Source organism: Anoplopoma fimbria, chromosome 17 (assembly GCF_027596085.1).
Source record: "Anoplopoma fimbria isolate UVic2021 breed Golden Eagle Sablefish chromosome 17, Afim_UVic_2022, whole genome shotgun sequence".
NCBI classification, from domain to species: Eukaryota; Metazoa; Chordata; class Actinopteri; order Perciformes; family Anoplopomatidae; genus Anoplopoma; species Anoplopoma fimbria.
The window spans coordinates 20,665,345-20,680,082 of NC_072465.1; the positions used below are offsets into that span (position 1 = coordinate 20,665,345).

At 40.8% G+C, this 14,738-nt stretch overlaps 1 protein-coding gene across 1 annotated transcript; it reads left to right on the plus strand.

Moving 5' to 3' along the window:
- Positions 1 to 802: 802 nt before the first annotated feature.
- Positions 803 to 11,954, plus strand: LOC129105346 (protein Wnt-2b-A-like). Its single transcript, XM_054616303.1, has 5 exons — positions 803 to 1,221; positions 3,875 to 4,095; positions 4,972 to 5,249; positions 6,960 to 7,224; positions 9,266 to 11,954. Exons 1-5 carry the CDS (start codon positions 1,058 to 1,060, stop codon positions 9,493 to 9,495), a joined length of 1,158 nt encoding a protein of 385 aa, XP_054472278.1. The 5' UTR covers positions 803 to 1,057; the 3' UTR covers positions 9,496 to 11,954.
- Positions 11,955 to 14,738: the final 2,784 nt, after the last annotated feature.

The following is a 14,738-nucleotide window of genomic DNA, read 5'->3' on the forward strand; positions in this document are numbered from 1 at the left end:
TTTGGTCTATTTTTTTCATTCGTATCAATACCATTAATAATCTCTGTGAATAGATTATTTGTTTGACATGGATGTCAGAGGAGGCTCTTTGGTTCAGCTGCACAACTTCCAAACATGAAGTGTGTTATGCACAGTCCTAAACGGTTCTCAATATTCCTATTAGAGAACTACTCATATAATAAAACAAACTGCCCAAAAATATTCCATAGAAAATATTGCACAATTGTTTTATAGGCAATGACATGATAGTGGAGTGCAGACACGTATTCAAGGAATACCATTGTGCAAGGCTGTGTTGTAATGGTTGTTCTGAAGTGGCAACAAGTTGGATGCGTTGCTCTGCAGAGATCCCAGGCAGGATTACTTTCCATCAAACTAAATATATACATCTCCTGCCCCTGCTGTCTGTCGGTCTACATACCGCTATTTGTCATTTTCAGACAAAGGGGGGGTGGGGTGGGGTGGAGGTAGAGGGTGGAGGGAGGGAGGGGGGGGTCACAGACAGCTGACTCACCGGAGCGGAGAGCTGCGAGTCACGGTGCGCATCTTCATTCCGCGGCTGCACCAGGAAAAAGGTGCGCGTAATGTGTGTTCCCATCCACGGAGACGGTTCTTCCACTTGACTCGTATCTGATTAAAAAAAAAAAAAAAAAAACGACTTTGCCGCTGAGTTACAGCATTGGATTTTCTTTTTTTTTTTTTTTGCCCCCCCCCCCCCCACCACCACCACCACCCCCGCAGCTTTAATGGTATTAAAGTCAGTGCGCAAAAAAACTGAAGAGGAAAAAGGTGAATTTATTGCTGAGACAAAAGACTGTTGGAGACATCTGAGACGGAGCGGAGGACTTATTCATGCTCACAATCACCGACGCTGCTGAAGATTATGGATACAGACAGAACATCTACATTGCGTTATTAAATACTGACTGGTGGAGGTTTAAAGCACTTTCCTTCCATGTGAAGCTCTTTAAGTTCCCAGATGATGGACGGCAGACAAGCGTCAAGGACTCTCACACCTGATTGTGCAGCTTTTGCCAACACATGAAAAAGAAGAAACATGTTTGGTCTGATGAAATCTCGGAGCTTACCATACAGCAGCAGGGCTATGGGGATCAGAAATGGGACAAAAAACAGACATCACTCCAAACCCATCTCGAAAATTTACTTCGTTTTTATCCTGCTCCTGCTCATTTTCACACCGAGGGTGGATTCGTCGTGGTGGTGAGTGAGATCTTTGAAGTGCGTCTGATGACATAGAGATCCGTTTTTAATTACAATCATAATGTATTGTTATTAGATAGAAATCTCTAAAAACTAATAGCCTAAGTGAAGTTATAGAAAACGTTTATAGGAAAGGGTTCTGATGCAAACAAACCAAAAATGTTTTACAGTTTACTCTCAAGTTTACCATTTACTCATATGTTTTTGTTTCTGTCAGGTATAAAGATGGAAAACTATCCTGTTAAAAACGCAAAAAAAAAGGGTTAAACGTTATTTTTCTTTGACAAACATGATCTTAAACTTTCATCTTGATAAATGCACTCGTTTGATTTTTTTTTTTTTTGTTGCCAAAAAAAATAAGAAGCATTCAGTAAAAAATATTTATTAATTAAACATTTTTAATACACCTCTGCATGGGAATTTGTTCTTGTTTTTTTTGTTTGTGTTTTTATAAACATCAATGCAAAGTGAAATATTTGGCACAGTGATGTGTGTCTAGGTTTATGAAGATTAATGGTGTTGGGTGGGGGGTGGGGGGATCTCCCCTATCCATCCATCTTGCCCAGAGCAAGTGGCAGGTGCTGGCGCTGGTGCATGAATAAATGCCCCTTGATGATAATTCTCTTGAGGTTTTAAATGCTCAGAGGTGAATAAACCCCACAGAGGAGTGTAAGCACCCCCTTATCCCACCCACCTCAAAAACTTGGTCTCATGTGTCGGCCACACTTACAGAAATTGTATTTGATGTGTTGCCTACTTTATATTTAACCAACCACAGAGAAGCAGTTCTAATTCTACATTTTCTTCCTTCATGTGCAGCCCTGCACCCCGTAACAATTAGCCTCTGTTTTACAGATGGACTTAGATTAAAAAATGCACCCTTTGTAAATAATGATGTGAATGGTAATTTCCCAAGAGAGCCAAAAGCATATGTTATCCTATTTTCCATTGTGCAATAATCCCTTATGCAAATACACTATGAAAAAGAAACCTGTGATTAAATCATTGAGAACTTCCAGAGAAGAGTTTCACGGAGCAGGGGGAGTCTTGGAAGCTTTGTGTCGAGATGATTAATACTTATTTAATCCTGGTTTGTATTGTTAGGGCCTATCTTTAACCATTGCGATAATTTAGATGAGCACCATGTGTCTTGCTGCACAGGAACGCACTTTCCTCTCGCTTTCTATGTGTGTGTCCTCTCGGAGACAGTCAGGGGTCTTTTGGCACAGCCAGTATGTACAACACACAATAAACACAAGTAGTGCTTCTGCTCTGCTTTTACTGCTTGGGCAGATAGTCGCAGTTTAGAACGGGACCGGGGGAAACAGCCATAACGGGAGTGGAAAATGCCTGCTACGTCCGTTCCTGTCTCGGTGGCCAGGCGACACAAATGTGGCTGCGATTAGGGACTATAATGATATCCGGATGGAGAGTGGAGCGTTCAGGCTTAGGGAGGGTGGGGGGGTAGGAGAGGGGGGTGTGGGGGGCTGTGCCTGCATATGGTTGATCTGCAAGGCTGGGAGGGAAAGGCCTGAGCGGTCACTTGCACTGTAGATGACTGTCCTCATGTCCTGTTGATAAGAGAGCCCCCCCCCAGTGTCACAATACCACCAGCATGTGATCCGCCCTTTTAAGAGTTGCTACAAAAGTACAGGATTATGTCTGAATGGAGCAGGAAGCAACAGCCCGTCACAAGAAAAGAGATGCTTTTCACTGAACGGGAGGAATTTATTAATCTCTTCTACGTCCTGAATATCTGAGTCTCAAGAAGACAAGGGGGTTTGGATGTGAAGAAATGTAGGCACGCTAGCAGGAGTCCAATCGATGGTCTCGATATGAAGGACAAGTTCAAGATTTTGGAAAATAACTTTATTCGCTTTCTTGCCGAGAGTTTGATGAAAAGATATTTCCCTTTCTTGACTGTACGCTAATTATGAAGCTACAAACAGCAGTCGGCTAACATAGCTTAGCATAAAGACCGGAAACAGCTAGCCTGTTATTCCAAAAATAACAAAAAATCCACTTCATCCCTGCATCTCTCTAACATATAGTATCTTGTTTCTTTTCTACAAATAAACACTACAAAAAGTGTAAAAAAGGGAAGTTGCCGCTTTAAGGAGGGTTGGGGGGGGCTAATGTTTCTGATTATTTCTTTGTGGTTTGGAGGGACCAGTTCCTCAAAGTTGGGACCAGTTCCTCAAAGTTGGAGTTATCAGGAATTTATTCCCCCGGTATGTCAAAAGAACTACAAAACGCTGGCTGCAAAATTGCCATCGCTGTTGTAATACTTAAAAAATATATAATATTAACACTAATTAAAATATTAACACTAATTTTAAAAAAAAAGTTACACCTTGCTTGTGTTTACTTGTTATGAACCACTAAAAATGTATAGCACAGCAAAAGCAGCTAATTTAGGCTATTTAAATGAATGAAAACCCCAAAATCCCATTCTACCGACACTGCGTGAATGCTGAGATAACCCTGATGATATCATTATGGGTTACTTTCTCAGACTTGGCACACTTCCTCCATAGGGACAATACGCTGGATCACTTTGCACAGGCTAAGGGGCCCAAAGAGTGAATAAACATTATATGATAAATTGGTGGAGTGCCCCTTTAACTTATCATGATCAATACTGCGTCTACAGGTACATCGGAGCGCTGGGTGCTCGGGTGATCTGCGACAACATTCCCGGCCTGGTGAACAAGCAGCGGCAGCTGTGCCAGCGGCACCCGGACCTGATGCAGTCCATCGGAGAGGGGGCCAAGGAGTGGATCAAAGAGTGCCAGCATCAGTTCAGACACCACCGCTGGAACTGCAGCACGCTGGACCGGGACCACACCGTGTTTGGCAGGGTGATGCTGCGAAGTGAGTCTGCACATGTGTGACCCGGGGTTTCTATCTGTGTGGCTCCTTGTGCGTGCTGCGTGACAGTGGTTGTTTATGTCAGAGACACTCGAGTTAATCATCCTCGTAAATGCCTCTGCTGTTACCAGATAAGCAGAGAATTAATAGGTGTTCTATTAAATCAACTTTGTCCTAGAATACAAACACAAAGCGAAAGTGTTGATTTTTTTTCACCTTCTCTGGTATGAGGGGAGATTGGGAAAGTGGATGTTCTCCAAAAACAAGTAGCAGATCGAGAGATCCACACTGGTGATGTATAAACAGTAATAGGAGATGTAAATATTTGGGTAGATGTCTCTGGCAGCCAGACAAAGCTCTACTCCCTGACATATCGCCTGTGTTCTGCTTCATTGCGTGAGCAGGAATGAGAGCAGGAGGTGGGTGGGAAAAGCCAGACCAAATAACCCCCAAAATCTCCTCTCGTCTGAAATGAAAACACAGCGCAGTGACTGAGAAAGCTGCCATCTGTGCAAAATAAAAGGTGAAAGGAGAGTGGGGTTGACTGTGATGTTATAGCTGACATGTTTTTACCTCTGTCTGGACCATCCACCATCAATCCACCATAAATGGAATGATTTCTGTGCTCCTGCTGTCAGGAATAAACTGGAGAAATACTTCTTTACTGAGCAGTAACACAGTGAACTTGGGGACTAATAAAGCAGCTTAAATCTTGTCAAAGAAAGCAACAAAACCGGTTGCGGCATGGTTTCTGTTACTGTGTACAACACTGTGAAATGAAAACTGTCTGTAAGAAAAACTGCAATCATATTCCATTGAAATGAACACACTATTTTCTGAATGATTTAATTACAACGCCTCTCTTTCCTGTTCACCCAGGCAGCCGTGAGGCAGCGTTCGTGTACGCCATCTCTTCAGCAGGTGTGGTCTACGCCATCACCACGGCCTGCAGTCAGGGGGAGCTAAAGATCTGCAACTGTGATGGCCAAAAGCGAGGGCGAGCAAGCGACGACAGGGGCAATTTCGACTGGGGCGGATGCAGCGACAACATCAACTACGGCATCAAGTTTGCCAAGGCGTTCGTGGACGCTCGAGAGAGGATGGTGAAAGACGCTCGGGCGCTGATGAACCTGCATAACAACCGGTGTGGACGGATGGTGAGCAGAAGGGGTTAAACTGGGATTTGTCATGTAGTTTTGGTAGGAGAATTGATTTTGATAAAACAGGTTGTGTTTTGAGGCCTTTAGCTCCTTAAAACATTCAGAGTGCATGTCTTAACCATAAACTATGATATATTATTGGGGATTATACTACCCAGCAGATTGCCATCATCACCAGCTGCAACATTTAAGTGATACATGAATGCATCAATGATTATATTCCAGTAATATAATACATATTATTCTGCATAATGAGCACTTTTGGTAGCCTACTTTAATTAGCCTATATGTTGATGCTAATACTTTTCTACTTTACATTACATTACATTACAGTCATTTAGCAGATGCTTTTATCCAAAGCGACTTACAATCAGTAGTATATTACATATCATTCACCCATTCACACACTGATGACAGGCTACCATGCAAGGTGCCACCATCAGACTCTAACTAACATTCACGCAACATCCAGTCCACACCGATGGCAAGCCTTCGGGAGCAACTTGGGGTTAAGTGTCTTGCCCAAGGACACATCGACTGCCGAAGCCGGGTATCGAACCACCGACCCTCTGATTGGAGAACTACCTTGCTCTGCCACTACGCCACAGCCACCCCTCACATACTTCTAGTTGAGTTATATTTTGAATGCTTGTAACAGAGTATTTTTCACTGTAGTACTGCAACTTTTACTTAAAAATAGATCTGAGTACTTCTTCCCACATCGTATATTAGCATTAGTTTAGTCACTCAAACACAATTTTCAGATACAGTTCATTGGTGTACAGACTGTAGTGCGTGCTCCGTTTACCTCTGCATCATCTGCTGCTGCTTTCTTTCACTCTCCACTGACAGTTGTGATGCGCACTAAGTTTTCACCGATTGTAAAATGAGTTGTTTTGTAACTCTAAGTAATTTATTGTTTTGCAACGCTGTAATTTCTCCTCTACTCTTCCCTCTGTGAGTCACTCAGCGCTGACTGTAAATCCCCCCCCGCACACACAGTGTTTTTAAGAGACCTGCAATTACTACCACAGTCTGTGTTATGAAGACTAGAGCAGACAAGATGTTTTTTGTTGAGCTTCACAGCATTTATAATCGGAGCTACGCTCAAAATATTTCGGGCTTCCACCCTAGCAAAATTATTTTGAAACGCCAACATAGAAGAACAAAGGCCTATGTGCTATGTGTACAATTTACCTTTCTATATTGAACACTATACAATTTTGGGAGAAAAGTAGGCTTGAGTGATATGACCGTGTTTATTTTGAGATTTCTCTATACAGTTTCTTTAGAGTATTCCTTTAGCCATCCCTTTAAAACTGGGGTTTGTTGAAGACCATTGTAGGCAATTTTGCAAACCAAACTTTAAAAAAATAAATATATATATACATACATACATACATACATACATACATACATACATACATACATACATACATACATACATACATACATACATACATACATACATACATACATACATACATACTTCACAACACAGGCAACAGCATACATTCTGAATAGGCCTTCAGTGGTAGATTTAGTTTCAGGGTCAACACAAACAAGCCAGACTGTTTTAAAAGGCCTCTGGAGGAAGATAACTTAAAGTAAACTCCAGTCGGACTGAAGCAGAGCTGATCACACCTACATCATGCCATGAGCAACATCATAGGCTTAACACCCTGTCACCTTTGACCTCCGCTCTAGGCAGTGAAGCGCTTTATGAAGCTGGAGTGCAAGTGTCACGGGGTCAGTGGCTCCTGTTCTCTGAGGACCTGCTGGCTGGCGATGTCTGACTTCAGGCGAACGGGAGACTACCTCCGCAAGAAGTACAACACAGCCATCGAGGTGACCATGAACCAGGACGGGACGGGCTTCATGGTGGCGGACAAGGACTTCAAGGGAAGCACCAAGAACGAGTTGGTGTATGTCGAGAACTCACCAGATTACTGTCTCACGGACCGCTCAGCAGGTGAGTGAATAAATGAAGAATTAGGTTTTGTCATTGAGGAGCATGATTATGACTATTTTTTTAAATAAAAATTAAATTCAAATTTTTCTTATTAGTATTGGTACTTGCTCATGAAAAGAGAGGGGGCGAAAGACTGTAAGACCATGGTGGCTGTACATTTCCAAAATGATACACTTCTCTAAACTAAGTGCTCTTATTCACTTTCAAATCAAGCTCATTTTTAAAAACGGCCAGTTGACTCAAATCATTTGAGATATTTGAGAGCTTAGAAATCCAATAAATATGTATTTACATAAAAACACAACATAAACAAACATTCTTGGATTAAATTGAATTTGTTTTGTAAGAATTGTTACAAAGATATGTATTGAGCCGAACACTTCAAAGTCAAGAAATAAACTTGTCAGTGCTCTGGTGGATAAACTACGTTACCGTTTCTTAATTTCTTTTTTTGTCCTTTTTTCGGACAAAATGTATGGATAAGCCAATATATCACTAAAGACAGTGGCCTGGCCAATGGATTGCTCAGGCTCTACTTTTTTCCGCCATCATCCCAATACAAAATATGTCATCAGCATTTGGTTTATAGCCCTTAAAGCACCATAGTTTATCTGATAAAGTCAACGGCAATCTCTCTTAGCTGAGATAACGTCTCGGGTACAGGACCTTGCTATGAACAGCTTTCATTTAAAACTATTGTTTGAGGTAGAGATGATCCGAATCACAATCCTAAAGATCGTATCGGGGCGTATTGGCTTCAATTAAACTGATCATAAAGACTGGATTGAGATATCCAAAGTATGTGGACTAATTCATGATTAAGAAATATATATATTTTAGCCAGGTCAGCGAAACCGTCAATCTATATTCTGAGATTCAGTGATGCATTTCTATGTTAAATATTATTATATTCATTGTTTCCAATTTTCAATTAAAAGACAATAGAGTATATTGTTAAGAGACGAGTCAAACAGGTGGTTGGACCTGCGTCACTTAGAAAAGCTATGAGAATCAGAGACTCGTCCACTGAAGGCCGGCATTCCTACACAGCTTAACTTCCAATGATTTGACCTTTAACATCCCCATTAATTCCCAGTGTTTGCTTTACCTTGTTAAGCTCTGTCTCTCTCCTCCAATCCAGCCCCGTTCAATAGAGCGTGAAGGAGTTCACCAGCTCACTGTTAATAGGTTAGGTAAGATAGCATGGTGCACATGTGCAGGGGACATGATGGTACTACCAGATTCTCCCGCTCCTCCCTGCTGTTAGCTTGGTTGCAGCTTGACAACTGAGGGGTTAATGAAGGTATGTTCACTCAAAAGGAAAGGCTGTCCTTCCTTGTTATAAAGGTGATCTTAAAAAGAAGCTTATGACCCTCCTCGCCACTAATCTCCATTGTATAGGAATTCATAGCCTAAGGATACATGCAGGCTTATTTTTCAAATCCTTCCTTTGGTCAGTATTAGGCTCCACTCCCTAGAGCCTGAAGGGAATATCTCCTCTTATCCTTTTTTCTTTACTTTAGGGATGCTCTGTTATTAGACAGATCTGATCTGAAGGCTTGGATTTTACACCTGAGTACTTGGACACCTTTGTGTTTGTCTCTGTAAGCCAATACCCTGCAGAGGAGTGTGGGAAAGGGATATTCCTCTTTGGAAAAACGGTTTTAGTTTTCAGCATCAAAATATTCACACTTGTATGTAGAGGTGGTCAACTGCCAAAGATTAGCAGTTCTGGACATCGACAGCATGACATCACTGGAGGTTTTCCAAAAAGGAATTAAGTTTAGTTCACTACGACCAAAAACAACTGAAGAAGAACAGTGACTATGCAGTTACTTTATGTGCAGCAGAAAAGGTCGTTCACACTTAAAATAGAGTTCTAATGACTTAAAAGCGGCACTTATCACTATTTTTGTATCACCACTGGACTAAATATTTATGTGTAATGTGAAATCACCCAACTTTTCCGTCCCCTCAGCTCTACAGAGCGTTATAGCATATTTTAGCTCATTATTTTGGCTTTCTGGATTTGTCTTCACAGGCTCCTTGGGCACAGCGGGCAGAGTGTGCAACAAGTCCTCCAGGGGCACGGACGGCTGTGAGGTCATGTGCTGTGGGCGGGGCTACGACACCATGCGTGTCAAACGTGTGACCAAGTGCGAGTGCAAGTTCAAGTGGTGCTGCGCCGTCGAGTGCAACGACTGCGAGGACATGGTGGATGTTCACACCTGCAAGCCCCACAAGCGCCCCGATTGGCTGGACATAACCTAACGAGGAGAACCGACCAATCACAAGTCACCACGGATGGACTCAATAACCTGCTCGCTAATGACTGCATTTTTATTATGGGATATATAATTTGGGATCTCTTTACTGTCATACCTCTCTGGCTTTTGATCCTTTGGCACTTCATGAAGCCGAGACTTCACAGACTTTGATGCTAAACTGGAAATTAGGCTCAGTTACTGATTGTGTGCTGCTTTAACAAGCGTTTCTATGAATTTGTTGAGCTTTTTTTAAGATAAAAGTTGAATCTTTGATACAAAACAGCTAAATATATTGTATTATTCTGTTTTAAACGCACCATTGTTTGAAGCAGATTTATGAGGTGATGTCTTCTGGTTTTATAGTATGTAAAGAACATAACATCCTGCTCTTACTGATGATCATAATTTCAGTTATATTTAGCCTGAAGAGAGAGACAGAAGGAAAGAAAGTTGAAGAGATCTTTGGAGATATTATAAAAACACTGACACTGTATCATTTAAAATGATATCATTGTATGGTTCTGCAACAAATCATTTAAAATACACAAGACATTTGCTGCTAATGAGTGCAACTCTAACAAACCAGCAAAAAGACGGAGGGAGCTTGTGAAAAAGGTTCCTACTCGGATAAGATCAGACAGACAATCACACTGTGAACCGGAAGGAACAGTAAACAGAAGAACAAACAAGGACGTTCAGTTAAAGAGGCTGCAGTCTTGCTGCAGAGCTGAAGACTAAGCACTAACTTCATGTGGACTTCGGACTGGTGTCTGAAAGAGTTTCACTTTTCATACAGTTTCCCACATATTTTGACGGTCTGCTATTGGTCTAACACATTCTGGCTGTGTTGCCTTATGGAGGACTTTATCATTTCTACCTCTGTCTCTTTGTCTTTGTTTGAATTTTTTGTTTTGCCGCTACACCAACAGCTTCAAGCAATTGTCCTTAAGCCGTGTTCAGAGGGACAAAAGTACTGCGTAAAAAATACAGCCTCCTCATACATTTTATTTAGGCTACTGCGTCAATAAATGTATTGTCTCGTAAAAACGTTGTATCCACTCACATTCATACAGGTGCACAGTCTGTGTAGATTACTTAACACCTTTACCTGATGACGGTCATGCAGGACGATAAAGTTATTTTTGATGTGAAAGAATACAAAGTTGTCAATTCCAGTGCAATAATATTTCAAACTGCTGTGCAGTGATTTGGTGTCTGAAAAGTCCTAAAACATGGATTTGTTATATAAAACTGACCCTCCTGGATCTTATATCAACAGTACTAGGGTTGGAAGGGTATCACGGTATAGCGTGGTATTCAAATTGACGGATGAAGTACCATGTACATTTACTTATGTATGGTATTGAAAAAACTGACATAAGTGAGCTTGTTTGTGAGTTTAAGGTACAGACGAGAGGAGGCAGACTGCAGTGCTTACAGTATTAAATATTGTATTCAATATACAGTAATTGTTAATAATCATAAGACATGTTATTTTTCATTTAACATCCTATAGTGCTGCCAACATGTAAACTTCAGTCATATAACATATTATAGTTAAATACTATTTTCTAAATCAGGTTTCTAATTTGTTTTATTCTTTAAGGGACTTTGTAACTAATAATAATAATAATTTAATACCGTTTTTCAGCATTACCTTGATACTGTGATATTTTCTACGAAACCGTGAATATCTCATACTGTTACAACCTAATCAGTACCTGATACAAAAGGCCTCCACCAATGCAGCTGTTTTTGATCTGAACCCCAGGTTAGCCATCATGTCTGCACCCTTTGTTGTTTGCCACAATTGACCTCCTTCCAGTTTCTCTTGGCCACAGCAGTTTCTTATTTTTTTCATCCACCACTCATGCCTCAACTTTGATGGCAGTAAACTTACAGAATGCTATGGAAACATTTTGAAATCTTACAGTACTTTACTCAGATGCAGCTATATAATTTTGTTCAAGTAAAAAAAGAACATTCATTACATCTTGCATTGGTGCTGTTCTAGCTTTTAAAGCTGTGGATCACTGATCCAAGCACATTCATTATTTTAAAGATGGCATCAGACAGAATGCTGCCCATTGGTTCACTGTTCAGGGGCTTTATGCTCAGGCAAATGTTTTTTTTTTCCCACTGTGTGCTTTTTGTTGTCAGTTGGTGAACTGACACAAAAAGATAAAGATATTCTGTTGATCTGACATACTTGAAGGTTCAATATGTCAGTGACCTATGGTGGTTCACCTTCATTAGTGCCAGTTTTAACATACACAATCACACCACAGCTGTGTGCCTCCAACAGTGTACGCTGCTGATAACATATAATGCTACTTCCCTCAAACTAAAAGGCCTGAGAATGTACATTAAAAAACATGTATATGCTGCTAAATTGTTGCAGATCTTAACTAAAACTGAACAGCAAAATATGTACTGTTACGCTGAAGATCTTATTCATACAGGAAATTATTAAAACACAAAGTTTCTGTTTAAAAGAGTTTATATTTGTATGAGTTCCTGTTGCCATTTTCAAACCAGTTGTTATTTTACACCCTCTGTCTCCAATGTTTGCTTCTTAGTGCCGAGTTGTGTCCTAAGCTTGTGCAGCTTTTCTGATCACATAGTCTTCATTGCAAAGGGCCAGCACAGCATGTTTATTCTGTCATCATATTGTGACAGAATACTTTTACAATGCAATCTTTTGCAATTGTGCTTTCAGTCCTTTATGCACACATTCACCAGCTCTGTTTGTGAAGAGTGAAGAATTTCATGAAACTGGGCCAAGAAAAAAAAAAAAAACAGCAGCGAAGAAGCTGTGGACCCTGAATTTGACTTTTTTTAACATCTGGTTATGAAGCCAGACATCATGCTAGGCCACTGGAGACACAACCCTCAGAGGGGTTTATAGATCTAAATGACTCTGACAACAAGCTGTGGATGCTGAGGGTCAACACATTTTTTGAAGTCCACGTAATGAAGAGGGGAGCCAAAGCAAAGTGCTTTGAACGGGGCCAAATGACACGCCGTGTCAAACGTTCACGAGTCAAAAGTTAATTGCAAACAAAGGAGCCTGTTTTGAGTGTTAATGAGGAGCACGTTGGCTGTGTTTTTCTTAAAGATTAGAAAGGTGAGAGCAGTTCACATGTACAGTACAGTGGGGGTCTGCTCTGGCCCTCAAACAATCATACATCCATTCCCAAGTTCAACCGAATGTGATAAAGCACAACACTGACAATTTTACTCAGATATGAAATTAAACATTTTGTTCATGCATCCACATCGGAAACCGCTGCACTACAGACTTAGATAGGTGGAGGGTGGATGTCGTAGTTACTCTAACATCGCATTAAAAAAGTTTTTGGGGATGTACAGTAACTTTACATTTCAGCCAACACAAAAACATACTTGTATCCGTTACTGATAACACAAATTTATGCAGTGGCTGCCACATTTTCACACCCAAGTCAATCTTTTCCTCGTTCAGAGTTGGGTGCTACAGTGTCCTAGTTTGTATAAGTGCCTAGGGAGGTATTTTCACCTTTGAAATGCAGTTCCCAAAATACCTTACTGGTTCTATATTAAACCTTGTTGATCCCCCCCTTGTCACTCCTATTAGAGGTCTTCCGTTCTCTTTCCAGCTTAGTTGGTCTCCTGTGTTTTAGCCCTAATTCAGTTATGGCAGGGAGAGGTTAAAGATAATGCAACCAACAGGGTTGGTGTTTTAATGTTCAGTCAGCACGCTGTCAGGTAATCTTCCAGTGGTCCGACATTATTGGACTGGCAGATTGATGGTGCAGATAGCAACAGTATATCACTAAACATCTCCAAAGTTTAAATAGAAAATTCTCTTTAAGGAAATCAAGGGACTTTCTTTGCAAAGTAAGTTTTCGTCGAGCAATTAGCTAAGCTGTACACACACGGAGTGGATTAATAAGACTTTGTGAATGAATGTCATAGTATCAGGGCCGCTTTGTCCCCCCACAATGTGTGATCCAGTTGAACTCTGTAAAAATAACAGGAGCGGCATCGCAAGCATTCTCTGTCATCATAGTGATATCAAATGGGCATCTCAATTTGACAACATTTCAGAGCTAAAATTGGCCCGGGGGGGAAAGACTAACAGTGTGGTCCACGCGGATGTTTCACATTCAGGGAAGCCAGAGGAGAGGAATGTTGTAATCCATGCTTACAAACTGTAATGAGTCAAGACCGATTCAGTGTTGTGTCAGTCTCATACCAAACATGTTTAATATTCTCCATAAACTTGTCCGACTTGTCCAAAACACTGTACTCCATCTAATCATATGATGAATATCTATGATGTACAGCAATATGGGAAATATGTTGATATGTTTACATTGGTAAAATTGTTGCTCTCTAGAAATTTGGGGAAAGTGTTGAAAATCTGTCCCAGAAGTTTCACTGTTTTTCTTGGAGGAGAGGAAGCCCCTCATGACCCTATCAGCAGTAATTAAAAGGCTTTATGTAGACATGAAATTGGACTTGACTATAGCTGCAGTAGTGTAGTGCATTTACTGTCCTTGCCAAGTGACATCATACTCATTTGTTACTGGGAGAATACAGCTATAAATCTCTCATACAGTATGTTTCTACAGCATTGACAAAGGAAAAGACTCCCACAAACTAAAGGCTACACAACGGGAATTATATTTCTACAGCAATACTCATGATTATTACATGTAAGGCCTCTAGCTGACGCTTATGTCCCCAGTGACATACAATTAAAAGAGCATATTGGGGTTCAGCGTCTTTCTCAAGCATACTTCAGAAGGTCACACAGCTATTGATGCGTATGTTAAATGATCAAAAATGCATAATCCCTAAATTCATACAGCCAACTCGATTTATCTTGTGAATACAGATTATGTGCAGAAGTGAAATGGACGCTGCTCCACTCCCTACAACAATACACCAAGTAAAGATCAGCACAGAAGAGGCTTGGGAGTGGCGATGTGTACTTCCCCTGAGAGCCACATTAGATACAGAGCCTGACACCATCTATTATGTGAAATCTATTTTTTATAGGCCGCAAAAAAAACCAGCTGCATTGTGGCCACTTTCCTGCTGGGCACCACAGACCATGATGGAATATACTATCTAATGAACTATAGTAAATCAACAAACAACACACATTACATTACATTACATTACAGTCATTTAGCAGACGCTTTTATCCAAAGCGACTTACAGGAAGTGTATTCAACATAGGTATTCAAGAGAACTACT

What these genes read in the sequence shown, in the direction of transcription:
- LOC129105346 (XM_054616303.1), top strand. Translation starts at nt 1,058, where the DNA reads ATGTTTGGTCTGATGAAATCTCGGAGCTTACCATACAGCAGCAGGGCT. An exon ending in TGGCAGGGTGATGCTGCGAA is followed by an intron (nt 4,096 to 4,971) that starts GTGAGTCTGCAC and finishes CTGTTCACCCAG; the next exon opens with GCAGCCGTGAGGCAGCGTTC. An exon ending in TCTCACGGACCGCTCAGCAG is followed by an intron (nt 7,225 to 9,265) that starts GTGAGTGAATAA and finishes TTGTCTTCACAG; the next exon opens with GCTCCTTGGGCACAGCGGGC.